Source organism: Rhinatrema bivittatum, chromosome 1 (genome assembly GCF_901001135.1).
Source record: "Rhinatrema bivittatum chromosome 1, aRhiBiv1.1, whole genome shotgun sequence".
NCBI lineage: Eukaryota > Metazoa > Chordata > Amphibia > Gymnophiona > Rhinatrematidae > Rhinatrema > Rhinatrema bivittatum.
The window spans coordinates 648,821,782-648,849,324 of record NC_042615.1 but is presented as its reverse complement, the minus strand read 5'-3'; the positions used below and the strand labels follow the sequence as shown (position 1 = coordinate 648,849,324).

Below are 27,543 nucleotides of genomic sequence, written 5' to 3'. Positions count from 1 at the left end.
TTAACCATTCCCTTCCTAACAATTCCTAACATTCTGTTTGCTTTTTTGACTGCTGCAGCACACTGAGCCGACAATTTTAAAGTATTATCCACTATGATGCCTAGATCTTTTTCCTGGGTGGTAGCTCCTAATATGGAACCTAACATCGTGTAATTACAGCAAGGGTTATTTTTCCCTATATGCAACACCTTGCACTTGTCCACAATAAATTTCATCTGCCATTTGGATGCCCAGTCTTCCAGTCTTGAAGGTCCTACTGTAATGTATCAAAATCCACTTGTGATTTAACTACTCTGAATAATTTTGTATCATCCGCAAATTTGTTAACCTCACTCATCGTATTCCTTTCCAGATCATTTATATATATATTGATAAGTACTGGTCCAAGTACAGATCCCTGAGGCACTCCACTGTTTACCCTTTTCCACTGGGAAAATTGACCATTTAATCCTACTCTCTGTTTCCTGTCTTTTAACCAGTTTGTAATCCACGAAAGTACATCGCCTCCTATCCCATGACTTTTTAGTTTTCGTAGAAGCCTCTCATGAGGGACTTTGTCAAACGCCTTCTGAAAATCCAGATACACTACATCTAACGGTTCACCTTTATCCACATGTTATTAACCCCTTCAAAAAAATGAAGCAGATTTGTTAGGCAAGACTTCCCTTGGGTAAATCCATGTTGACTGTGTTCCATTAAATCATGTCTTTCTATATGCTCTATGATTTTGATCTTGAGAATAGTTTCTACTGTTTTTCCCGGCACTGAAGTCAGGCTCACTGGTCTATAGTTACCCGGATCACCCCTGGAGCCTTTTTTAAATATTAGGGTTACATTGGCCACCCTCCAGTCTTCAGGTACAATGGATGATTTTAATGATAGGTTACAAATTTTAACTAATAGATCAGAAATTTCATTTTTGAGTTCCTTCAGTACCCTAGGATGCATACCATTTGGTCCAGGTGATTTGCTACTCTTTAGTTTGTCAATCTGGCCTATTACATCTTCCAGGTTCACTGTGATTTCGTTCAATTCGTCTGACTCATCACCCCTGAAAACCATCTCCGGAACTGGTATCTCCCCAACATCCTCATTAGTAAACATGGAAGCAAAGAATTCATTTAGACTTTCTGCAATGGCCTTATCTTCCCTAAGAGCCCCTTTAACCCCTCGGTCATCTAATGGTCCAACCAATTCCCTCACAGGTTTCTTGCTTCGGATATATTTTAAAAAGTTTTTATTATGAGTTTTTGCCTCTATGGCCAACTTCAATTCAAATTCTCTCTTCACCTGTCTTATCAATGTTTTACACTTAACCTGACAATGCTTATGTTTTATCCTATTTTCTTCAGATGGATCCTTCTTCCAATTTTTGAAGGATTTTTTTTGGCTAAAATAGCCTCTTTCTCCTCACCTTTTAACCATGATGATAATCGTTTTGCCTTCCTTCCACCTTTCTTAATGTGTGGAATACATATGGGCTACGCCTCTAGGATTGTATTTTTAAACAATGTCCATGCCTGTTGAACACTTTTAACCTTTGCAGCTGCACCTTTCAGTTTTTTTCTAACTATTTTGTCTTAGCCTGTCTTATCAATGTTTTACATTTAACTTGCCAATGCTTATGCTTTTTCCTATTTTCTTCAGATGGATCCTTCTAATTTTTTAAGGAAGTTCTTTTGGCTAAAATAGCTTCTTTCACCTTACCTTGTAACCATTACCAGAAGTCATTTGGCCTTCTTTCCATCTTTTTTAATGCGTGGAATACATCTGTACTGTGCTTTTAAGATGGTATTTTAAAGAATGGCCATGCCTGTTGTAAACTCTTAACCTTAAACTCTTAAAGTTTAGTGCTATAGCTTTGGATTTACTTATTGTCCCCCTTCCAGTTATTAAGTAAAGTTTGATCATGCTATGATACTGTTATCAAGTGGCCCCACCAAATCTTCTGTTCCACTAAGAATTAGATCTAAAATAGATCTCTCTCATTAGTTCCTGACCCAGTTTCTCTTTGAAGCAGTCATTTATTCCATCCACGAACCTTGCCTCTATAGAAACATAGAAACATAGAAACATAGAAACATAGAAATGACGGCAGAAGAAGACCAAATGGCCCATCCAGTCTGCCCAGCAAGCTTCCCTCATTTCTTCTCTCATACTTATCTGTTTCTCTTAGCTCTTGGTTCTAATTCCCTTCCACCCCCACCATTAATGTAGAGAGCGGTGATGGAGCTGCATCCAAGTGAAATATCTAGCTTGAGTAGTTAGAGGTAGTAGGGGTAGTAACCGCCGCAATAAGCAAGCTACACCCATGCTTATTTGTTTTTACCCAGATTATGTTATACAGCCCTTAATGGTTGTTTATCTTCTCCCCTGCCGTTGAAGCAGGGAGCTATGCTGGATATGCGTGAGGTATCAGTTTTTTTCTTCTCCCCTGCCGTTGAAGCAGAGAGCTATGCTGGATATGCATTGAAAGTGAAGTATCAGGCACATTTGGTTTGGGGTAGTAACCGCCGTAACAAGCCAGCTACTCCCCGCTTTGTGAGTGTGAATCCTTTTTTCTTCTCCCCTGCCGTTTAAGCAGAGAGCTCTGCTGGATGTGTGAAGTAACAGTTTTTCTTTTCCCCTGCTGTTGAAGCAGAGAACTATGCTGGATATGCATTGAAGTGAAGTATAAGAATGGAGTGATCAAGCTAGTTGAAAGGCATCAGGAATAGAGGAAGGTGGAGGTAGTAATTTGGATATTTGGTTTGGGGTAGTAACCGCCGTAACAAGCCAGCTACTCCCGTCTTTGTGAGTGCAAATCCTTTTTTCCACATTTCCTCTTGCTGTTGAAGCTTAGAGTGATGTTGGAGTCACAGTAACCATGTGTATGTTTATTGAATAAGGGTATTGTCTCCAGGCAGTAGCCATCATTCTGGCGAGTCACCCACTCTTCATTGGCGGCCTCTTGACTTTATGGATCCACAGTGTTTATCCCACGCCCCTTTGAAGTCCTTCACAGTTCTGGTCTTCACCACTTCCTCCGGAAGGGCATTCCAGGCATCCACCACCCTCTCCGTGAAGAAATACTTCCTGACATTGGTTCTGAATCTTCCTCCCTGGAGCTTCAAATCGTGACCCCTGGTTCTGCTGATTTTTTTCTTATGGTAAAGGTTTGTCGTTGCCTTTGGATCATGAAAACCTTTCAAGTATCTGAAAAGTCTGTATCATATCACCTCTGCTCCTCCTTTCCTCCAGGGTGTACATATTTAGATTCTTCAATCTCTCCTCGTACGTCATGCGATGAAGATCCTCCACCTTCCTGGTCGCCCTTCTCTGTACCGCTTCCATCTTGTCTTTGTCTTTTTGTAGATACGGTCTCCAGAACTGAACACAGTACTCCAGGTGAGGCCTCACCAAGGACCTGTACAAGGGAATAATCACTTCCCTTTTCTTACTCGATATTCCTCTCTCTATGCAGCCCAGCATTCTTCTGGCTTTTGCTATCGCCTTGTCGCATTGTTTCGCAGACTTCATATCATTAGACACTATCACCCCAAGGTCCCTCTCCTGCTCCGTGCACGTCAGCCTTTCCCCCCCCATCGAATACAGTTCATTCGGATTTCCGCTCCCCATATGCATGACTTTGCACTTCTTGGCATTGAATCTCAGCTGCCATATCTTCGACCACTCTTCCAGTTTCCTTAGATCCCGTCTCATTCTCTCCACTCCTTCCGGCGTGTCCACTCTGTTGCAGATCTTAGTGTCATCCGCAAAAAGATAAACCTTACCTTCTATCCCGTCCGCAATGTCGCTCACAAAGATATTGAACAGGATCGGTCCCAACACCGATCCTTGCGGTACACCACTTAAAACCGCTCTCTCTTCAGAGAAGGTTCCGTTTACCGTCACACATTGTCTTCTGTCCGTCAACCAATTTGCAATCCAGGTCACCACCTTATCACTCACTCCCAAGCTTCATGTTTTATTCACCAGTCTCCTGTGCGGAACCGTATCAAAAGCTTTGCTGAAATCCAAGTATGTGACATCGAGCGCTCTTCCTTGGTCCAATTCCTTGGTTACCCAGTCAAAAAAGTCAATCAGATTTGTCTGACAGGATCTTCCCCTGGTGAATCCATGTTGCCTCTGGTCCATCAATTCTCCGGACTGTAGATAGTTCACTATTCTCTCTTTCAGCAGAGACTCCATTACTTTTCCCACCACCGAAGTGAGGCTAACCGGCCTGTAGTTGCCAGCCTCCTCCCTGTTCCCACTCTTGTGAAGCGGGACCACCACCGCTCTTCTCCAGTCTCTCGGCACCACTCCCGTTTCTAGGGATCTATTGAACAGGTCACACAGCGGACCCGCCAGAACATCTCTGAGCTCCCTCAATATCCTTGGATGAATCCCATCAGGCCCCATGGCTTTGTCCACTTTCAGGTTCTTTAGCTCTTCCCACACATTTTCTACTGTAAAAGGATTTTCATCTATTCCACTTCCCTCCAGTTTCTTGTTGTGTAGAGATGGTCCTTCTCCAGGGTCTTCTTTAGTGAACACAGAGCTGAAGTATTCGTTTAATATTTCTGCCATTTCTTCGTCTGTCTCCACACATTGATCATTACCACCTTTCAATTTCACTATACCACTTTGGACCTTTCTCTTTTCGCTGATGTATCTGAAAAATGTTTTGTCACCATTTTTTATCTCCTTGGCAATCCTCTCTTCTGCTTGATTTTTTGCCAACTTGATTGTTTTCTTCGTCTCCCTCAGTTGATACAAATATTCTTCTTTGTGCTCCTCCCTTTGGGATCCTTTATATTTCTTGAATGCTGTTCTTTTAGCTTTAATTTTGTCAGCCACCTCCTTTGAGAACCAGATAGGTTTCAATTTTCTTTTGCTTTTCTTTATGTTTCTAACATATAGAGCAGTTGCCTTGGTGATTGCTCCTTTTAGATTGGTCCACTGCTGATCCACATCTCTCTCGTTGTGGATCAGCATGTCCGGATGTAACATTTACCCAGTCAATACTGGGGTAATTGAAATCTCCCATTATTACTACACTGCCAAATTTGTTAACTTCCCCAGTTTCTCTTAACATTTCATTGTCCATCTGATCATTTTGGCCAGATGTATACCCCTAGTAGTATACCCCTAGCGCCATACTCTTCCCCAACACACATGGGATTTCTACCCATAAAGATTCAATTGTGCATTTAGTTTTCAAGATCTTTATCCTATTGGACTCTATGCCATCCTGAACATAAACTGCCAACCCCCACCACCACCACCACCATATTGATTTACCCTATCACTGTGATATAGTTTGTACCCTGGTATAGCATTGTCTGACTGGTTATCATTCTTCCACCAGATCTCTGAAATGCCAAGTATATCTACCTCTTCATTCAGTGCTATACATTCTAACAGGCCAATTCATTAAAAAGTGGGGGCCCGCTCTTCTGACATGTGCCCAGGCACTTCTCCTGGGCATGCGATTCTCTATTTAAATTAGGTGTCACTCTAATAATGAGGTGTTAGGGATAATAGCGCATCCCTAGCGCCTCCTTAGAGGTAGCTGTGGCTGTCAGTGGGTCCGACAACTGACGCTCAATTTTACCGGCGTCGGTTTTTGAACCCGCTGACAACCACAGGTTAGGAAAACGGACATCAACAAAATTGAGTGTCCGTTTCCTAACCCACTGACTGGCGGGCAGATTTTTTTTTTAATTTTTATTTTTGGTTCCTCTGACTTAATATCGCTATGATATTAAGTTGGAGGGTGAACAGAAGAGCAGTTTTTTCTGCTTTTCTGTACACTTTTCCTGGTGGTTTCAAACAAGGGCAGGCGTTAATTTCTGAGAGTAAAATGTGCGGCTTGGCACATTGTACTTTCAGTATTCCAGGCAACTAACTTATAGGCTCATCAATATGCATTTGCATGTATAAGGGGTAATAGACGCCGGTGGGAAATGGTTGGCCAATTGCAGATTAAATGGTGCACTCGGCTGAGCACACCATTCTGTATCAGCCTGTAACTCTCCCATCTTACTTCTTAGACTTGTGGCATTGGCATAGACAATTCAAAGTATGTTTTTTGTTTGTATTAACCACCTGTTTATTCTTTTTTTTTTAATTTTTTTATTTATGCATTTTGAGATACAAAATCGAAAGGTTTACAGATTTTATAATTTACAAGGATGTATTCTTAACCACCTGTTTATTAGTTGACAGGGATAATTTGGAATCTGTTAACTTGGGTGGTTCTTTACTTATAGGCAGATAGATTACTTTGCTTTTATTTGAACCTCTCTGTTGGGATACCCTATCTCTATTGTTTCATTAGTATCTTTTGAAGATAGCTGCCCTGAACCATGTGCTGCTGAACAACTGTTTGTTTTCCCCCTTGATCTACATTAAAAGTTGCTGTATTTCCTTTTTAAAGGTTAGTGGCAACAGCCCGGTTCCACCCTAGTTAAAGTGGAAGCCATCCTTTCGGAAAAGACTCCCCCATCCCCAAAAGGTTACTCAGTTCCTTTCAAAGCTGAATCCTTCTTCCCTGCACCATTGTCTCATCCACCCATTGAAACTCTGGGGACATTTCAGAGAATGCTACCCTGGAGGTTCTAGATTTCAACTTTCTACCTTAAAGCCTAAGTTTGGCTTCCAGATCTTCCCTCCCACACTGTGCTATGTCAATACCCACATGAACCACAACAGCCAATTCCTCCCCATAACTGCCTAAAATCTTATCTAGGTGATGTGTGAGGCAGGCAGGTTACCAAGTGATCCTCATGTCCACCAGCCATCCAGCTATCTACATTCCTAATAATTGAATATCAGCTTGACTGCTGACCTAATCATTCCCTCCTGGACATTAGCTCTAGGAGACTCATCCTCGATGCAAGAGGATAATGCATCAACTGGGGAGCAGGTGCTTGCTACAGGATCACTTCCTATTACACCAGGGTGATGCTGTCTGACTACGTGATCTTCTTTCTCCAAGGCAGCACTCGGGCTGCTAGACTGGAGTTGGGATTGTTATGAACGTGGACCCTTGAGCCAGCTAGAAGATGATGATGAAGCGCTGAGGGGAGGCCCACAGCAGAAGTCGTAGCTGGGAGGCGGATCAGAGCCAGGAGACCAACAGGACCTTCACCACTGGAAGCCCTAGGTCCCCCCGGGAGGAGCCCTTGGGAACCCAAGCCGCTTGGACTTAGGTGCGGTCACCTGGAGACAAGAGTCTGAAGAGAATTCCAGAAGTCGTGAGTCGAGAGAGTAGTCGGGGCCAGGAGACCAACAGGAACTTCACTACTGGAAGCCCGAGCTCCCCCCGGGAGGAGCCCTTGGGAACCCGAGTCACTTGGACTTAGGTGGGATCTCCTGGAAAGGGTGTCCAAAGAGAAGTCCGAGTTGAGGCAGGCAGCAGTGAGGCAAAACGTGGAGATGGACCAAGAGTCAGGGCAGGTGGCAGACAGCAGAGACCAGAGACAAGCTAGGAATCAAGACGGGCAGCGAAGCGGGATACCAGAGGACGAACTGAAGTCAGGAGCCAGGAAGATGAGCCAAAAGGAAGCCGGAACAGGAGCAGGCAAGGACGGAGCTGGAAACAGGAACAAGGCTGGAAGAGAGCAGGAGTCAGGAACAAGCTGGTACAGGAATCAGGAACAAGCTGGACAGGAACAATCAGGAATGGAGACAGCAACTAGAAAACTCAGAGAGTGAACCTCGTTGCAAGGCAAGGATTTGAAGACTGGTGCTGGCTTTTATGCTGCCAGCGTCTGACATCAGTCAGAAGGTCCGGGCTGCCATTTCCCGCCGCGGACCCTTTAAATTTTGGCCTCCTGCGTGCATGCCTAGGAGGCGGGACTGGAGCAGGAGCTCGGCGGCGTCTCCCTTGTGGAGACGCCGCAACGGAGAGACCTAGCCGAGGCCCAGGAAGAGCGGGGGACCGCCGGGAGTTGTCCCAGAGCTGACAGGGAGGGAGGTAAGAGCCCGGCCACGGTGTCCCGCAGCTGGGAATCATAACAGGGATTTGGTTACTATATCCCTGAAGGTCTCCTCTATATGCTTCTCTGGCTGGGAGGGAAAGACAGACACTAGAATTACCTACCTTATGCTATCCTTTTTAATATCTCTATCATATCTCCCTTTTCTAGTCTTTCCTCTGCGCTTTACATGTATAGATCTTTAAGTTTGTGGTAGAACTGTAGTTTGACTGTAAATATTTATTTAAAACTTCTTTTACTGGGCAGCAGATGGCAGTGTCCATAGTCACCAGCATCTGGTATGGAAGGGGTTAATCTTAGAGCCAACTGATGACATCATTGCTGTTATTGAGTCTGGAGACAGTGATGGTTAAAAATGTATGAGTCAGTTGACAGCAGCTGAAAGAAACATAGAGAAGGGGTCAGACTGCTATTACTCAGGATTGTCCCTGTTAACTGAGACAGGAGCAGCATTGAGCTCTGCAGCGAGGTTCATTATATAATAAATGTTACTATGTAATTCTTTTCTTTTTCCCTTGCCTGCTGCAATGCAGTTTTATGTAGAATCTTATGTTCACTGTTCTTACTTTTTAATAATAAACTCTTTGATATATTACCACTATGCTTGTGACTGATCATATCCCATGTAAGTGTGAAGCTGGGTGATCTCAGTGTTTTGGATATGAGTTCTATGAGTAGTTCTCTGGGAAAAATGAGACCCTAGACTTGTGGAGTCAGTGTCCCCAGAAAATACTCAGGGAATAGCTTATGGATAGGGTACTTGCCCAAAGGCAAGCGGAACTCCAGTTGGTGAATGGGTGGTTGCCAGGAGAGAGGTGCAGGTGCAGGCGAGACCTATACAGTGCCTTTTGGGATTCTCAGGTGGTTATGTGTTTATTTTCTGGTGGGTGTTAGGAGTAGTATGAAGATATTATATGACAGATTTCCCTTCTTTTTTGGTGGCAGAGGTGGAAAATCAGGCTAAATATATGGGCTTAAGCTCACCACTTAGTGAGTAGATCAGAGGTTTTTACTCTGCAGTATTTAAAGACAGGTCCCAAAAAACAAAGCGGAAGCCAATCCAATATTGCTGTGTAGCAGAAAAAACAAAGAAGGATCGGTATGTCAGAAGGACTTTTATTAGCTGCAGGACAATTGATTTGTTTACAGTTCCCTGCCGGAATTTACAGTGTTTGTTCGGTTTTCGATCTTAAATACAGCATCATACAAATCCTTTTGAGAACATTATGTCAATTTTACACTGAAGCATTTTTATTCAAGAATCCTTCTATAAAGTAGTCCCTGAGGCAGCTCCTGTGTGAGTGAAACTCGGCCAGAGTCGGGCAAGTCTAATAAAAGTATCTAAAGACAGTGCACAATGAATGAAATTATTGTAACAGCAGCAGGGTCCCCTTCATCTGTTCATTTTTTTATATGGTTAGATTAGATGCATATTGGTAGAGGTCGACAGCATCCTGATGGCTGACAACAGTGACCAAACTCTAGATATACCTGTGCTAACACAAGAGTATCCAGATGAAAGAAACCAGCGTAATTCCTGTTTTGATGAGGTAGAAGCAACACATCCCGAGTTCTACTCCTGATGGGAGACTCAATCTGGCAGGGCCAGATGCTTTGTTGGCTGAAATATGGTAGATGTACATGTAGCTGCATCAGGAAGAATAGGAAGAGGGAAGACCAATACTGGCAAGAGGAGCAGGAAGACTGACAGTGATAAGGGTGGGAATTCCAACTGCAGAAAATGAAAATGGATTTGCAGCTGGCTTTTATTTAAGGCTTTAGCTCATTGTCTGTGCAGAAGATAAAAACTAGCTTCACAGCCCAAATAGGGCCCATTTTGTTTGCCTAGTTTGATGATACCAAAGGTGCTTGCGTGTGGACTTCCACAGGAGTCCATTTTGGCACCTTGTTTATTCAATGTATATTTAGCTCCTTTGGCAACTGCAGTCCAGAGATTGGGATATAGTTGTTTTTTTTCTATGCTGATGATATAAAAGTAGTTGACTATTTAAAATGAAATTGTAAGCAGGAATTGTCAAACCTTAGTCAATGTCTACAATACACTGTAGATTGGCTGTCCCTATATAAACTAAAAATAAATCCAAAAAACTCAGAGGCAATTTGTTTTCTAGAAAGGATATTACCCCCTCCAAATCTCCTTATATGGCTAATACTGAGATTCCTCTGAAAGAAGTGATTTTGGTTTTAGGGGTTAAGCTTGATGCCAGATTCAGCATTGCAAAACTAAATCTCTTTCCTGGTACAATCTGTCTTTTACTAATATAAGTGGGGCTTTGCTCCCTTACTCACGCTTCCTTTTGTGTTTTAGGGTTGGTTTGATATCCTGTAGTTCTTCAACCCCATTTTTTTGCTCATCCATTATTTGGGATGGATCCAGCCTATTTATATATTAGTTGAGAGCATGCTTAGAGGGAAGAGAGACCAACTTGTCTAAGGGGCTGGAGTTTTTGGAGTGGAATAAGGTATTTTTTGAGGTGCTATATCTGGTAGGCCTCTTGGTTCTCCAAGTTAAGAGTTTTTCCAGCTAGAGGGGTTTTTAAAAAAATATTTTTGTGATCTTGACTAATTTGTAATAGGAGGGCCATTTCACCGTTGCTGGAAGGGCTGGCATTCCAGTTATTTTAACCCTGCGACAAGTTAAGAGTGAGGACAGATAACTGGATGGGAAGATGTTTTGTACCTAGTTTTGAAGGAAGGAGGGTTATGTTTGTTTTACCTCCCTTGTCCATGATCGTAGAAGAAGAGAATTATCCCACCCTTCATGGGAGGTCATATTGGACACTGATTCAGATCAGAGGAAAGCCAAGAGTAAGTACACCATGGATAAAGAAACTGAAGCCCTTGGAGTGGGTGTTCTCCTTTTTATCATCCTGATCTTTTCCATTCTGGCATGTATCATAGTTTTTTTAAGTTGAACTAAACCTATTTTGTAGAACACCACTACTAAACTTCCTGCTGTGCTTTCTTGGTGCATCTATAGCTTAATGAAACATTCTGAAGTGAATACCTACTGAACAGTGATTGAGGAGTGGTTGAGAGTGAGTGCAAGGTTCCACCACTACACTGAGGGCCCTTGAGGTTTAGACTTCCTCCCTGCTAGTGGAATCCCTGCAGTTTAGTGGCTAACACAAGATGTGAAATGATAGAGAGAATCAGAGGTCCAGAATGGTGATAATCAGCCCTGGGAACTATGTAGCCCCTTTTTTCATTCTACAAAATGAATTGAGGGGAGGGGGGTTACACATAAGGTATTTTGACAGCTTCAACTTTTCCTGAAGAAGCATGATCTATGATTGTTGATTCATGCTTTCATAATGTCACAAACTAATTATTTTGACAGTCTCTACCAAAGGTTGCCACTTAGTTAAAAAGACTTCAGTTATGGCAGCCAGATTGGTTTATAGGGCCTGTAAGTATGATCATATTATGCATTTAATGAAAGAGCTCCTATCTGTAATTGCAAGAATCAGATTTAAGATTCTCTGTTTAGCTTTTCATGCACTTTGGATAAGTTATCCAAGTTATTTGTCAGTACTGTTAATTTCTTACTATCCTCAGAGAGTTTGTGTTATGCTCAGGCTTGTGGACACTTGGGCCGATGGGAGGATGGTATACCTTAAGAGGAAGATCCGTAGGTTCTCCCGTCGGGTGGCGAGGCAGGACAGAAGATGCGACCAGCTGACCCTCGGCACGGGAGACTGAGGAGACTGTGGAGGCAGACGAAGAGTCGTGGCGTCAAGGAAAGGAACTGTGTCTTCACCCCTGGAAGTCCGTGGTCCCTCCAGGAGGAGCCTGGAGGGACGCGAACTGCTGGGACTTAGGCGGACCTTTGAGAGTTCGGTGCAAGGCTAACTGGAGCTTCACCTCTGGAAGCCCGCGGTCCTCCCAGGAGGAGCCCATAGGGACCGGGGCCGCTGGGACTTAGGTGGGCCCTTGGAGACGATGGTCCAGAAGAAGTCCAAGGTCAAGTGCCAGAAGGTCGTCGCTTACCAGTCCGAGGTCTTACACCGAGGGATCGCCACTTGCCAGTCCGAAGTCACACACCAGGAATCACTGCTAGCCGATCCGAAGTCACACACCAGGAATCACCGCTTGCCAGTCCGAAGTCACACACCAGGAATCACCGCTAGCCGATCCGAAGTCAGGAACCAGGAACACCAAGACAAGACAGGAACAAGGATCCGAAGTACACGAACTCACCAAGACAAGCAGACCTGACTACGTGGGAAGTTGCCAAGTCGAAGAATGGGCAGGGGAAGCTTCCCTTTGTACTTCCTCTACTCTGGCCCATTAGAGACAGCTGTGAGTAGTTAAGGGGCCTGGCCCCTTTAAATCTGTGGAGGAGGCGCGGCCTCGCGCCTAAAGATGGCGGCGGAAATCTTGGATTTCCTCGGTGGAGGAAAGCCTGCAGAACGCCGTGAGGGAGGAGCGGGGACGACTCCCCACCCGGCGGCCAGACCGGGGACCTGTGCCGGGGCGTTGGGCACCGGCCCAGGGGCATGACTAGAAGTTTCCGCGGCGGGTCACCGCCGCGGGTGAGGTAGGGGACCACGCCTGTGGCCTTCCACGGGCGTGGAACACAACAGTTTGTCATTCTTTTCAAAACGATTTTCTTAGGATTCCCTCCCCAGCAGAAGTGGGACTTAAATGTACATGATAGTTTTCAAGCATCATGCTATGGAATGTTTTACCATTAGGAAAATATGTAAGGGATTTAACTAGTATATATCAGACAAATCAAAGAATCAACTAGTTAATATTGCTTATGTCGGCACCATAATGAGTCATGTGATTTCAAAGTTTCTATCTTCGATTTAAAAATCTTACTTTATTTCAATATTGTTTAAAAAATGTTTTTGAAACAATTACATGTTAGGAAAATTGAGCGTCTGTTTTCCAAACCCGCTGATATCCACCTCTCTTGGGCTTCTGCTGCTAAGGAGGCGCTATGAGCACGCTATTGTTCCTAGTGCCTCCTTTTTAGCATGACCCTTCATTTAAATACAGTATCACGTACCCAGGAGAGGTGGCTGGGTGCGCGTTAGGAAATCAGGCACTCAACACTGAGCGCCTGTTTTCCCACACACTTTACTATATCGGCCTAATTGAAAGGATAGGCAAAAAAATTTGGATTTTAAACTGTTTATTTTCTGGTCTTGTATAAAAAAATTGTGCAGGGCTTCTCTGTCTCAGTGTATGACTGATTATAGGAAATGACCTGTGATTTCTGGCTAATCTAGGCTCATTTAATTCCAGGCTTCTGTGAATGACTGGGCTTCTGACAAGGCTATAGATACCCTGTTTCCCCGAAAATAAGACAGTGTCTTATATTAATTTTTGCTACCAAAGATGCACTAGGCCTTATTTTCAGGGGATGTCTTATTTTTCCATGAAGAAGAATTCACATATATTGTTGAACAAAAAAATGAACATTTATTATATTCTGAATAGTTGTCTGGTTATGCTGGTTTGTGATGACAACTAACTGTGAATCCTGCAGCGTAAAAAAATCACAGCTGCATGCGCTGGTGTTCTGTGCAAGGGGCATGCTCCCAAATAAAAACTTTGCTAGGTCTTACTTTCGGGGGAGGTCTTATATTTAGCAATTCAGCAAAACCTCTACTAGGTCTTATTTTCGGGGGATGTCTTATTTTCGGGGAAACAGGTCTCAATCTTTGCTTTCTTACCCTATCAGCCTGCTAAACCAGTCCAGATGTGTACATTTATATCTCTTTGGCAGCAAATGGAGAAAGAGGACACAATCTTTTTCAGTGACATCATCACTGGTGCACAGGATGGTGCAGCACAAGCAATTGCCAGTATTCTCTGTCTCCAGCAAATGATGGCACGTACCGGACTGTTGCTGCAGGATCCCAGCTCCCAGATGTGGGCCTATAACCTTACCTGGTAGAGTGCAGTAACAGCTTTGCTCATAGGGCTATAGTAATGACTGTTCCCCTGGTTGGGCAGGTATGAGCTCTTAGCTTAGCTGGGCCATGTCAAACACCTTCCCTATGTCTACTCTACTCTGACCTCATACTCAGTCTGAGATTTTGAGATCTGCTAGTAAGGGACAGTTTTGTGAATCCCTTAGATGTGTAGGATCTAAACAGGACTCAATAAATCAGTGAGTCTCCACACTGATCAGTCTCTGGTTTGGGTAGCATCATCCTGACACATGTGTAACCCTTTTCTTTGGAGGGGGATAGTGTCCAAGGGTACACAAAAATAATTTATAAAGCTGGGCTGTTTTCTTGCCACTTGTCCCTTCCTGCTGGTTGTACGCCAGGGATGAGTCCTTTCTGGGGGGAAGGGGGAGGGGGGAATCTATTGCTTGTGGCACAGGTGGTGAGGTGCTTTCCTTATCAGTGTGTTGCTGTTCATCTGAGATGGTGCTGTGATAATGCTTTTCGGGGACAAATGAAGCAGGATACAGAGCTGGGTGTTCAAAATAAAATAGTTTACTGATTATTTCAACAATGTAAGCAATGTCCATTGTACAATAAATCAAAATATAGATGAGTATCCTTTCCTCTCTGTGTTCATGCAACTAACTCAGGTTCCTTGATGGATTCCTAACACTTCTTCACTGAATGTCCTGGAAACCCAACTTCTAGAGAAAATCCTGTTCTGTACTGGTCCCCTTCTAGTAAAGAACAGTCCTACCTGAGCCCACCGTTGATCTGGAGTCTTTACCTAGCCTGTGCCTGTGTCCCCAGGGGAAGATAGAAACATAGAAATGACGGCAGAAGAAGACCAAATGGCCCATCCAGTCTGCCCAGCAAGCTTTCACACTCATTTTTTTTCTCATACTTATCTGTTACTCTTGGCCCTTATTAATAACTTTTTGGTTCTAGTTACCTTCCACCCCTGCCATTGATGTAGAGAGCAATGCTGGAGCTGCATCTAAGTGATCTAGCTTAATTGGTTAGGGGTAGTAACTACCGCAATAAGCAAGCTACTCCCACGCTGATTTGTTTATCCAGCCTGTGCAATTCAGTCCTTGTTGGTTGTTGTCTGAATATAAATCCTCTTTTCTTTATTTTTGTTGAAGATCTTCAAGTCTTCTTTCTCAAACTTCAATCCTTTCTTTTATCACTTTCTTTGACCTCTCAGTAGTGAATCTCACTTCAGGACTGTGCTGATACAGACCCAGCCCCAAATGAGGTGGCAAGAAGAACTGCCTAAAATCCAAAAACCTGGCCAAAATTCTCTAACAGTCAAAAATCTTCTCTGTAGTGAGTACTGTCACCGTGCCCCTCTTGTCTCTGATGAATGTCTAGAGATCTTCTTTTTCCTGGCTTCCGGATCTTGGGGATTGCCAACTTCAGGAAGCTGCAGGTTCTCGCCTCCAGTCACAAAAATCCTCAAATAAGTATAAATTTCCAATATCTCTATTAACCTCATTATAGCCCTGAACTAGCAGGCAATGCCTGGCAGGGATTTTCAAAAACTTCACCTAATGAGGGGTATAGGCCTCACTTAGGCAAACAGAAACTAACAAAGCTCTTTCCTCTTCGCGAGCCAAACCAAGAGACCACATCTACCGTTCTCTCATCCTCCTATTTATATGCAAAATCCACCCACTCAGGGAGCCTCTAGAGAAGAAGCTGAAATGTGGTATTTCTTCTAGATGGCTTTGTGGGCTACTAAGGACATCTAGTTGCTAACTCATCAGGGGGGCCACATGTAATATGGAAGTACAAAGGAAATAGTTGAAGAACCACCCAAGGGTAGGTTTTCAAGGACAAGTGAAAAATTAAAAAGGAGGAGGTCCATATTCAGACACAGTCTGGCTAGCAAAGTTAGTCAAATAAACTTATCCTGCTACCTTTGGAGGTATATTCAATAGTGAATATGGACTTTCTCCTTTATAATTTTTCACTTGTCTTTGAAACCTTCCCTTAGGTGGTTCTTCAGCTATTTCCTTTGTATTTCCATATTACGTGTGACCCCCCTGACAAGTTAGCCAAACTTCAGTATTGAATATAGCTGGCTATCTTAAAGTTAGCTGGCTAACTATAGCCGCCTAACTTTAGGACAGCTCTTTGGTCCGACCAGACTTAGCCGTCTAACTTAACCGACTAACTCAACTCTTCCCAGTTATGCCCCTGAAACGCCCCAACTTAGCTGGCTAAATTCTAGCTGGTTATCTCATTAGCCGGCTAGAATTTAGCTGGTTAAGTGTCCAAATATTCATTTGGCTGGCTAATTTCTGAGCCGGCTAAATGCTTTTGAATATAGACCTCGAGATATCCAGTGCCAGTCACTCGAAACATCTAGGAACCCACAGCATAACCACATTTTTTGGTACAGGTTGCAGTGGTACTTCACTCTGGTTCCATTGATTTCAGTGGTGTAATCTGTGGTTTCTGCAACAAAAATATGGTATACCACAGACAGCCAGAAGTTTCAAGAATCTGACATTATGAGTAAGACCCACAGAAGGACACATGTTGATAATTTGGATTTAATTACTTGTCTTTCCAAATCTGAGCTCAAAGCAAGTTACAGTACAGTAGGTAATTCCTTGCCCCAGAGGGCTCAACATCTAAGTTTGCACCTGGGACAATAAAGGGTGAAGTAACTTGCTCAAGGTCACAAAGAGCATAAATGGGAGAAGCGGTATTTGAACATTGTTTTCCCTGGTTCTTAAGCTGCTGCTGTAACTACTAGGTCACTTCTCCATTCCCATCTGAAGTTGAACTGCAACTTTAAAGAGAAGTCTCATATGCTTTCTTGACTAAAAAATGTTTTTACATGTTAGCAAAATATTATTTTGGCAATGATTTAGGTTTTTATGTATTCTCTTTTCTCAGGTTTCCACTTGGATCCCAATCTCTTCATACAATAATCACTGGATCATTGTCACAGTTTTCACCTAAAGAAAAGCTGGAAGAGGTCAGTTGTTAAAGAAAATACTCAACATGTTATTCAAGGAAATGTTTTTATCCTTTTGATTTCTGCGCTGTATTCTCAATTATTTTTCAGCAATGTCTTTTTTCCTCAATTTTTTAAAACTGAGATCATAATATTCAATATGTGGACTAAAATGAGATAGAATTTCCGTATGCAGAAAATAAGAGACGATGTTTGGCTTCGAATTTTCTTATTTCTGACTTTTATTTTCTTGACTGCATGGCGTATGTTGCTTTAGAAAGTGCTTGAATGACTTGTCTCCTACAATTATCATCAAGAAAATAATGACGACTTATGATCACTTTTTAAATTGCTTGGACAATGTCTTTATATGCAGCTTTAGGAGATTCTGTTTAACCGATAAATAAATAAGTCATTTATTTATTTATAAGAATAGAAGAAATTGCCATATTGGGTAGGACTGAGGGAAATCAATTCCAGCAGTGGCTAATCCAGGTCACAAGTACCTGGCAAGTACCCAAACAGTAAATAAATCCTATGCCACTAATGCCTGTAATAAGCAGTGGCTATTCAGTGGCCAAGGCAGTTTGATTAATAGCAGTTTGTGGACTTCTCCTCAAGGAACATCTCCAAAACTTTGGCACGAGGACCGGGGTCTAGAAATACCCCTCAGGAGCAGGGCAGGACCACAAGTCAGGAACTGGGTTTGTCTTCTGCCTAGTCAGCCCTATCCCTCACAGGTTGATAGGTTGGGTCCTGGAGACCAGCAGGACTTAGCTACGACAGCTGAACATCATGGTTGGAAGCTGGGCTGGTCTTCTACCTATCCAGCCTCCTTCCCTGCAGTTGAGCTCTTGGGTTCTGGGGGCCAGTAGGGCTTAAGTGGACAGGCTGGGTAAGCTACTCAAGGCTGGGCAAACACAGGCTGGAGGTTGTGAGCAGAGAAAGACTGGAACAGACAAGTAGCTATGGACAGGATATAGGAACAGGGGGCTGTGGACTGGATACTGGAACAGAGAGTGGGCTGTGGTCTGGATACTGGAAATAGCAAAGATATACATAATGGGGTAGATTTTAAAAGCCCTGCGCGTGTAAATACTGCCGGATTTACGCGCACAGGGCACTCGCACGCCGGTGTGCCTATTTTGCATAGGCCGCCGGCGCGTAAGGCCTGGGGCTTGCTAAAATGGGCGGTCTGGGGGGTGTGTCTGCGGTCTGGGGCAGTCCAGGGTGTGGCTGAGTGCCCCGACACAGCGGCCTGTGTCGGGGCATGGCCAGCCTGCGCACGCGAGTTACACCTGCCAGCAGACAAGGTGGTGGGGGATTTAGGTAGGGCCAGGGGGGTGGGTTAGATAGGGGAAGGGAGGGAAAGGTGGCGGGGGACAAAAAAAAAGTTCCCTCCGAGGCCGCTCCGATTTCAGAGCGGCCTCGGAGGGAACAGAGGCAGGCTGTGCGGCTCGGCGTGTGCAGGCTGCTGATTTTGTGCAGCTTTGCGCACGCCAACCCCAGATTTTAAAAGATACGGCTAAGCGCGTATCTTTTAAAATCCGGCGTACTTTTGTTCGCACGCGCGTATTTTTTTAAAATCTGCCCCATTGAGTATAAAACATTCATACTTAAGACAGACGATGTATGATATCAATGCTATAGTTTGGCTTTCTCTCTTGAAGGAAATAAACATATTTACTGCTATCTTGTGTGGTGAGTCTTTGCAGATTAGGTCTAGTTGGAGGGAACAGGCCGTGAGGTAGAACCTAGGAGAGGACTGCAAAACCCATATCAAAGGCAAAAAGCCATCAATGCTAAGGCTGGCATGAATAGAAAGGGATTAGTCTTAAATTAAAGTAATGTGAATTCAATATGGGGCAGATTTTAAATACTTGCGCGAGCGCGTACTTTTGTTCGCACAGCAGGCGCGAACAAAAGTACGCTGGATTTTATAAGATACGCGTATCTTATAAAATCCGGGGTCGGCGCGCGCAAGGGGGTGCACATTTGTGCAACCTGCTCGCACCGAGCCCAGCGCGCGCTGCCTGTTCCCTCCGAGGCCGCTCTGATTTCGGAGCGGCCTCGGAGGGCACTTTTCTTCGCCCTCCCCCCACCTTCCCCTCCCTTCCCCTACCTAACCCACCCCCCCGGCCCTATCTAAAACCCCCCCTTACCTTTGTCGGCAAAGTTACGCCTGCTGAAAGCAGGCGTAACTTTGCGCGCGTCGGCCGGCTGCCCCGCTCCGTGGTCCGGTCCCGGGGGCTGTTCCGGAGGCCGCAGCCACACCCCCGGAATGCCCCCGGGCCAAAACTACACTCACGTCGCCGCCCCCAAAACGCCACGTCATCCCGTCACGCCATGCCCCCGACAGGAAGCCCCGGACTTACGCGCGTCCCGGGGCTCTGCGCGCGCCGGCGGCCTATGCAAAATAGGCGCGCTGGCCCTGCGCGCGTAAATCTGGAAGGATTTACGCGCGCAGGGGTTTTGAAATCCGCCCCTATGTGTTTTATAGGAGTTAATAGTATGATCTATTAGGTACCGTTTACTTATTTTAGTTTTTATTTAGTAAAATAGTCCAGTTTTAGATGCACACATGTTTTATTATTAGGAAAACTACATTTATAGGGAAAAATTGTAAGAATTGTTCATATTTTTTATTTGGGAACAGAGGCTGGGGTAGATTTTCAAACACGGCGCGTTCGTGTACTTTTGCTGGCGCATCAGGCGCAAGCAAAAGTACGCGGGATTTTAGTAGCTACGCGCGTAGTCGCGCGTATCCGCTAAAATCCTGGATCGGCGCGCGCAAGGCTATCGATTACGTATAGCCGGCGCGCGCCCAGCCGCGCAGCCTACCCCTGTTCCCTCCAAGGCCGCTCCGAAATCGGAGCGGCCTTGGAGGGAATCCTCTAACGCCCTCCCCTCACCTTCCCCTCCCTTCCCCTACCTAACCCACCCACCCGGCCCTGTCTAAACCCCCCCCCTTACCTTTGTCGGGGGATTTACGCCTCCCGGAGGGAGACGTAAATCCCCGCGCGCCAGCGGGCCCCTAGCGCGCCGGGACGCGACCTGGGGGCGGGTTCGGAGGGCGCGGCCACGCCTCTGGACCGCCCCGGGCCGTAACCACGCCCCCGGGCCCGCCCCCAAAACACTGCCGACACGCCCCGAAAACGGCGCGGCGCTTGGCCCCGCCCCCCGACACGCCCCCCTCCAAAAACCCCGGGACTTACGCGAGTCCTGGGGCTCTGCGCGCGCCGGTAGGCCTATGTAAAATAGGCTCACCGGCGCGCAGGGCCCTGCTCACCTAAATCCGCCCGGTTTTGGGCGGATTTAGGCGAGCAGGGCTCTTAAAATCCGCCCCCATAGATTTTATTTTTTTGGTTTAGAGGAAGTTGCATCTCTCCATAAGTCAAGGTGATTTCTTGGTCAGCGTTTAATGAACAGAAGTCCCAGTAGATTCTCCAAGCATCCAGCCACTGAATTAGCCAAGAACTGCAAGGAAATTAATTTAAAGCACATACCCGAGATAAAATTGAGAAATCACATACTTAATTGCTGGCCAGATTTTCACAAGGGACTTAAGGGACACTCTTAATATGACTGACCTGAGAACTGAAAAGGGGGATCAGTATTTTTCTTTTTATAATCCACAAAAAGATAACTTTTTTACATTTCTCTATGGAGACACAATTTTAATGTAAGTATTTTCTTTTCTTTTATAATAGACATTAGCTTTTTATTGCCTTTCAGTGAATACAGAAGTGTTTATGTAATAATATATTTTTCTTCTGCTATAATAAAATGTGTTCTTGTCTCCCTGGGACAGTAACTTTCCAACAGCCATGCAGGCACACATTTATGGGCATTAGAGATGTGAATCGTGTCCTCGATCGTCTTAACGATCAATTTCGGCTGGGAGGGGGAGGGAATCGTATTGTTGCCGTTTGGGTGTGTAAAGTATCGTGAAAATCGTTAAAATCGTGAGCCGGCACACTAAAACCCCCTAAAACCCACCCCCGACCCTTTAAATTAAATCCCCCACCCTCCCGAAGCCCCCCCAAATGCCTTAAATTACCTGGGGGTCCGTAGCCTTAAATTACCTCCGTAGCGGCGGTCCGTAGCTAAATCGGGGGAAGGGGGAGAGCAGGAAAAGCTGGAGGTCGTTCAGCGGAACCCTCGCTGAACGACCTCCTGCAGTCGATCTCCTGCCGGCGCCATTTTCCGTACGGAAAACGATTCGCGGCAGGAAATCGCTCCCGGACCCCCGCTGGACCCCCAGGAACTTTTGGCCAGCTTGGGGGGGCCTCCTGACCCCCACAAGACTTGCCAAAAGTCCAGCGGGGGTCCGGAACGACCTCCTGCGTCGAATCGTTTTGGTCTATGGCCGCCGCCATTTTGCGGCGGCCATTTTGCAAAATGGCGCCGGCTGAAGACTACACGATTTAGTGTGCCGCTTTTCCTGCTCTCCCCCTTCCCCCGATTTAGCTACGGACTGCCGCTACGGAGGTAATTTAAGGCTACGGACCCCCAGGTAATTTAAGGCATTTGGGGGGGGGGGTTCGGGAGGGTGGGGGATTTAATTTAAAGGGTCGGGGTGGGTTTTAGGGGGTTTTAGTGTGCCGTGTTTTAGTGTGCCGTGTTTTAGTGTGCCGCTGGACCCCCAGGTAATTTAAGGCATTTGGGGGGGGTTCGGGAGGGTGGGGGATTTAATTTAAAGGGTCGGGGTGGGTTTTAGGGTGTTTTAGTGTGCCGGTTTTCCTGCCCTCCCCCTTCCCCCGATTTACGATTTTTTGACGATAAATCGGGGGAATTGGTATTGTATCGTGGCCCTAACGATTTTTGACGATTTAAAATATATTGGACGATATTTTAAATCGTCAAAAAACGATTCACATCCCTAATGTGCATTTACCAGCTCGTGGCCAGAGATGTGGCCATTTGATTACATAGATGCATATATATTAGGGATGTGAATCGTTTTTTGACGATTTAAAATATCGTCCGATATATTTTAAATCGTCAAAAATCGTTAGAGCCGCGATACAATAACAATTCCCCCGATTTATCGTTAAAAAATCGTAAATCGGGGGAAGGGGGAAAGGAAGGGGAGGGCGGGAAAACCGGCACACTAAAACAACCCTAAAACCCACCCCGACCCTTTAAAATAAATCCCCCACCCTCCCGAACCCCCCCAAAATGCCTTAAATTACCTGGGGTCCAGAGGAAGGGTCCCGGTGTGATCTTTTACTCTCGGACCTCGGTGGTCTGTAGAAACAAAATGGCGCCGGCGCTACCTTTGACCTGTCATATGACAGGGCAAAGGTAGCGCCGGCGCCATTTTGTTTTTTTTATCCCCCGACGGCAGGAGCGTAGGAGATCGCTCCCGGACCCGCAGGGACTTTTGGCCAGCTTGGGGGGGCCTCCTGACCCCCCCACAAGACTTGCCAAAAGTCCAGCGGGGGTCCGGAACGATCTTCTACCACGAATCGTTTTTCCATACGGAAAAACGATTCGACTGCAGGAGGTCGTTCCGGACCCCCGCTGGACCCCCAGGGACTTTTGGCCAGCTTAGGGGGGCCTCCTGACCCCCACAAGACTTGCCAAAAGTCCAGCGGGGGTCCGGAACGACCTCCTGCAGTCGAATCGTGTTGCCGTACGGCCGGCGCCATTTTGCGGCGCCATTTTGCGCAAAATGGCGCCGGCCGTAAGGCAACACGATTCGACTGCAGGAGGTCGTTCCGGACCCCCGCTGGACTTTTGGCAAGTCTTGTGGGGGTCAGGAGGCCCCCCCAAGCTGGCCAAAAGTCCCTGGGGGTCCAGCGGGGGTCCGGAACGACCTCCTGCAGTCGAATCGTTTTTCCGTACGGAAAAACGATTCGCGGTAGGAGATCGTTCCGGACCCCCGCTGGACTTTTGGCAAGTCTTGTAGGGGTCAGGAGGCCCCCCCAAGCTGGCCAAAAGTCCCTGCGGGTCCGGGAGCGATCTCCTACGCTCCTGCCGTCGGGGGACAAAAAAAACAAAATGGCGCCGGCGCTACCTTTGCCCTGTCATATGACAGGTCAAAGGTAGCGCCGGCGCCATTTTGTTTCTACAGACCACGGAGGTCCGAGGTCCGAGAGTAAAAGATCACACCAGGACCCTTCCTCTGGACCCCAGGTAATTTAAGGCATTTTGGGGGGGTTCGGGAGGGTGGGGGATTTATTTTAAAGGGTTGGGGTGGGTTTTAGGGTTGTTTTAGTGTGCCGGTTTTCCCGCCCTCCCCCCCCACTGGACCCCAGGTAATTTAAGGCATTTTGGGGGGGGTTCGGGAGGGTGGGGGATTTATTTTAGGGATGTTTTAGTGTGCCGGTTTTCGATTTACACGATTTACACGATATTTAAAAAACCCAAACTGCGACGATCCGATTCCCTCCCCCTCCCAGCAGAAATCGATCGTTAAGACGATCGATCACACGATTCACATCTCTAATATATATGCATTTGATATAAAATTGGCTGTACGCACTTACACATGCACGCAATTTTATATGGATGAGTACATATGCACGCAAATGCCACTTCTACCGTGTAAGTGGGGGGATTTTAGTAGACACGCATGCCAATGCAATTACCAGTTTTCCTAGTTTGTTCCCAGTTTGCCTAGGTAAAGGATAGGACTTCCTACCCTCTAGTGTTGCATCCGTCGCTGCTCGACACCCTCACTCCGCCCTCTTTACCTCTGTGGCGACTCCCTCTGGGTCTGATTGACTGTTATCTGCCGTGAAGTCTTCTTGCCGTCTCTCTCCGGCGTCCCCGACCGGCACGAAGCTGCGGATCCGCCATGTTCCTGATGATGTAGGGCGCGTGCGCGCTCTGATGTATGTACCAGCAAGGGCGCAAACCTCAGGGGCGTCCACCTGAGATGATGTCATCCACCTCCATTATAAAAGGTCTCAGAATTTGCTAACGAATTGAGTTAGCAAGGGGTTTTGCTACCTAAGCTACTTTGCCTCCTTGGACTTACCAGGGGTACCCGCTCCTCTGGGGCCTCGCTCTCTTTTCTTTATTTCAGATAGCCGATAGGAACTGGTACTCACTCCTCGAGGGCCCATGTTCCTGAACACTCTGAAGATTCTCTACTGCCAGGAAGCTATTGCAGATACAGACATTTGTGAGTTACCACCACTCTCTCAGAGCTTTCCCTGGAACCAGGTACTTGCTCCTCGAGGGCCTAACCCTTTCCAGCTACTCAGCTTCTTAAAGACATTATGTGAGTTTTGTCATCTAGTTCTGGCTATGAACACAGCATACCCTGTCTACTCACTATCTATAGTTTGTCTACAGCTCAACCCTGGGATCGCTGTTCCAATACCTGAGGGACTTCAGCCCTGTCAGACATATCAGCTTACTACTGCCACCTCTGGTTTTTCCACTAACCTGTCTAATAAAAGAATTATCTGTGTCTGTCTCCATACTCAAGCCTAGCCGGTGGTCCCTCTCAGAATATCCTCCTGGGGGCGCAGTCATCTGCCATCGGCCCAAGGATCCACCTATCTACATTCGTCTACAGCTGAGTGTACTCTCCCAGCACTCCGCTGGTAACAGATTGCTACTCCTTCTCCCTCAGGAGTCTTCAGCAACAGATTCATTACAGATTGCTACTCCGCAGTCTATACCTAACAGATTGCTAACTCCTTCCTTCCACAGGAGTCGAAGCATAACAGACTGCTATCTCTCAGCTCTAACACTGAGCTTTCCTAACATACAGATTGCTAACTCCTCCCTTCTCGAGGAGTAGAGCATTACAGATTGCTAACTCCTCCCTCTGTAGGAGGTAACTTTATAGTCTGCTGTTCCACTGGCTGCTCCTATTCGATTCTCCTGAGAACTTCAGAAGACGTGGGGCTTTTTGAACCAGTGCAGCATACATTTCACCTTACAACCGTTATTGTTTCCCTCGGACCTCTCTAAGACCACCTAAATCCTGTCATACTTAAATGGGAGAGCCTTTTCGTGGGCGTCTACCTTGTGAGAACGCAAGGACCCTATTTTGCAGGACATAGAAGGATTTATGGACTTGTTTAAATCCGTTTTTGATGATCCTGCTCGTATGTCTGTGGCCGGGTTTGCTTTAGTGGACTTGAAGCAAGGCAACAGACCATTGGCTGAATTTGCCATAGAATTCAAGACTCTTGCAGCGGAACTTTGCTGGGACCCCAGATGTCTCAAGACTCTCTTCTGCAGAGGCCTGGATACCTGCTTGAAAGACGAGCTGGCCGCTCGCCAGACACCTGATTCGCTGGAAGAATTGATAGCCTTAGCTACTCGGATTGATTGTCGGCTCCGAGACAAGGTGAAGGAACTCCGGCCTAAGGTGTTAACTGAGTTGAAACAGGCCAGTACCCCTGCACCTCAGATGGGTCCAGCAATTCCTGCTGTTGATATAGATGAACCAATGCAACTTGGTCATGGTTACTTGACCTCAAAGGAGAGAAGATTTTGGAAGAAACGCGGTCTGTGCATGTACTGTGGTCAGTCCGACCATGATGTGTCTGCATGCCCCATTTTGTCCGGGAAATGGATGGATTCAAGCCTGGCGGGGAAACTGTTCTTGGGACTCACTGCATCCTCTCCTCCACTCTCTCTCCCAGTCTCCCTGACCTATGGACCAGTCACAGTTCAGACTCCTGCCCTGGTAGACTCAGGGGCAGGAGGCAACTTCATTACTAGACGTTTAGTGGAATACTTGAGGATCCCCCTCATCAAATTAAAAGATCCATTACTGTTGTCCTCCATTCACGGGGAGCCCTTGCTGGGCGACGTGACTTGCGAGACCATATCAGTTACGCTTCGCACCAGAGCACTCCATACGGAAATAATCTCCTTTGTACTAGAAAAGGCCATGTACCCTATCGTCCTGGGGTTACCCTGGCTGCAAGTGCATCAACCCCAATTTGACTGGGCATCCCTGGATCTCTCATGATGGGGCCCAGATTGTCAAGGGAAATGCCTCAAGGAGGTTTCGTCTATCATTTGCATGCCTACGACTCCAGTGATGCCAGGACTGCCACCTGAATACACATCCTTCGGGGATGTATTCTCCAAAGAAGTGGCTGATATTCTTCCTCCACATAGGTCCTATGACTGTGCCATAAGATTGAAGCCCAATTCGGAGCCACCGAAAGGACAGGTGTATCCTCTCTCAGCTCTGGAGAATAAAGCGATGTCTGAATACATTGAAGAAAATCTCCAGAAAGGGTTTATTCAACCATCAAAGTCGTCAGCCGGCGCAGGCTTTTGCTTTATAGGGAAGAAGGACGGTACCCTATGTCCGTGTATCGATTATCGAGGTCTAAATTAAATCACAATCAAAGACCGTTACCCCTTACCGTTAATCTCGGAGCTGTTTGATAGGCTGCAAGGGGCCAAGATATTTTCTAAGCTTGACCTGAAGGGGGCCTACAACCTCATCCGCATTTGAAGTGGTGATGAATGGAAAACGGCCTTCAATATGCGAGACAGCCATTTCGTGTATCTGGTAATGCCATTCGGGTTGTGCAATGCACACGCTACATTCCAAAATATGATGAATGACATCTTGCAGGACCTGCTATACAAGAACGTGGTGGTCTACCTGGATGACATATTAATCTTCTCCCAGGATGTGAAGACCCACATTGCAGATATCCAGCAAGTGCTTCACCGTCTCCGCGAACATCGGCTGTACGCCAAACTCTCGAAGTGTGAATTTCACAAAGACTCAGTGCCTTTTTTAGGCTACATCGTGTCTAAGGAGGGTTTTCAAATGGACCCTCACAAACTTGAAAGTATCCAGAATTGATCTCAACTCACCTGCCTGAAGGCCTTGAGGAGATTCCTGGGGTTCACCAATTATTATTGCAGTTTTATTAAGAACTATTCTTCTTTCACTGTACCCTTGACTGCAATGACCCGTAAGGGTGCCAACGCTTCAAAATGGTCAATGGAGGACATTTCCACATTCGAGAAATTGAAGACTGCCTTCTCCACTGAACCGTGCTTGTGGCATCCAGACCCCGGCAGACCCTTTGTTGTCGAAGTTGATGCTTCAGATGTGGGGGTAGGGGCTGTGTTGAGCCAAGCGGGGGACTCAAAAACCTTATGACCCTGTTCATTCTTCTCACAAAGATTTTCTTCTGCTGGGAAGAACTACAGAATCAGTGACAAGGAGCTCCTAGCTATAAAACTTGCATTTGAGGAGTGGCGGCCATGGCTCGAAGGCGCTCAACATCAAATAACCATCTTCACAGATCACAAAAACCTCGAGTATCTCCGCCATGCACAACGTTTGAATTACAGACAGGCCAGATGGTCTTTATTCTTCAACCGTATTGATTTTGTGCTTAAGTACCGACCGGGAGATCGAAACACCAGAGCAGATGTGCTGTCACGCTCATTTCATTCAGAAGATGTGCCTGATGTACCTCAGCACATAATAGATCCAAAGAAGATATCCTTAGCAATCAGCCAGTCCACTTCTGCTGGTGATGCTACCATCTCTCATCTTTCGGGCGCGCAAGCCGTCAGTATCTGAACGGCATGTTGGCAGGTGACAACCGTATAGTGCACCGCACAGATAATCGCCGTCTCAGAATATATATACTGACCAGGACACAGCGGAGTAAGTTTCATTTTCCAAACCGAGCCCTTG

At 46.1% G+C, this 27,543-nt stretch overlaps 1 protein-coding gene across 3 annotated transcripts in view; it reads left to right on the top strand.

Moving 5' to 3' along the window:
* The window catches only part of ERAP2 (endoplasmic reticulum aminopeptidase 2), a 258,175-nt gene that overhangs the window by 199,416 nt on the left and 31,216 nt on the right, over positions 1-27,543 (top strand). For all 3 annotated transcript variants that reach the window (XM_029572856.1, XM_029572865.1, XM_029572875.1), the window contains exon 17: positions 16,829-16,910. In XM_029572856.1, the coding sequence (XP_029428716.1) occupies positions 16,829-16,910 (82 nt within the window). The remainder of the gene's footprint in view (positions 1-16,828; positions 16,911-27,543) is intronic.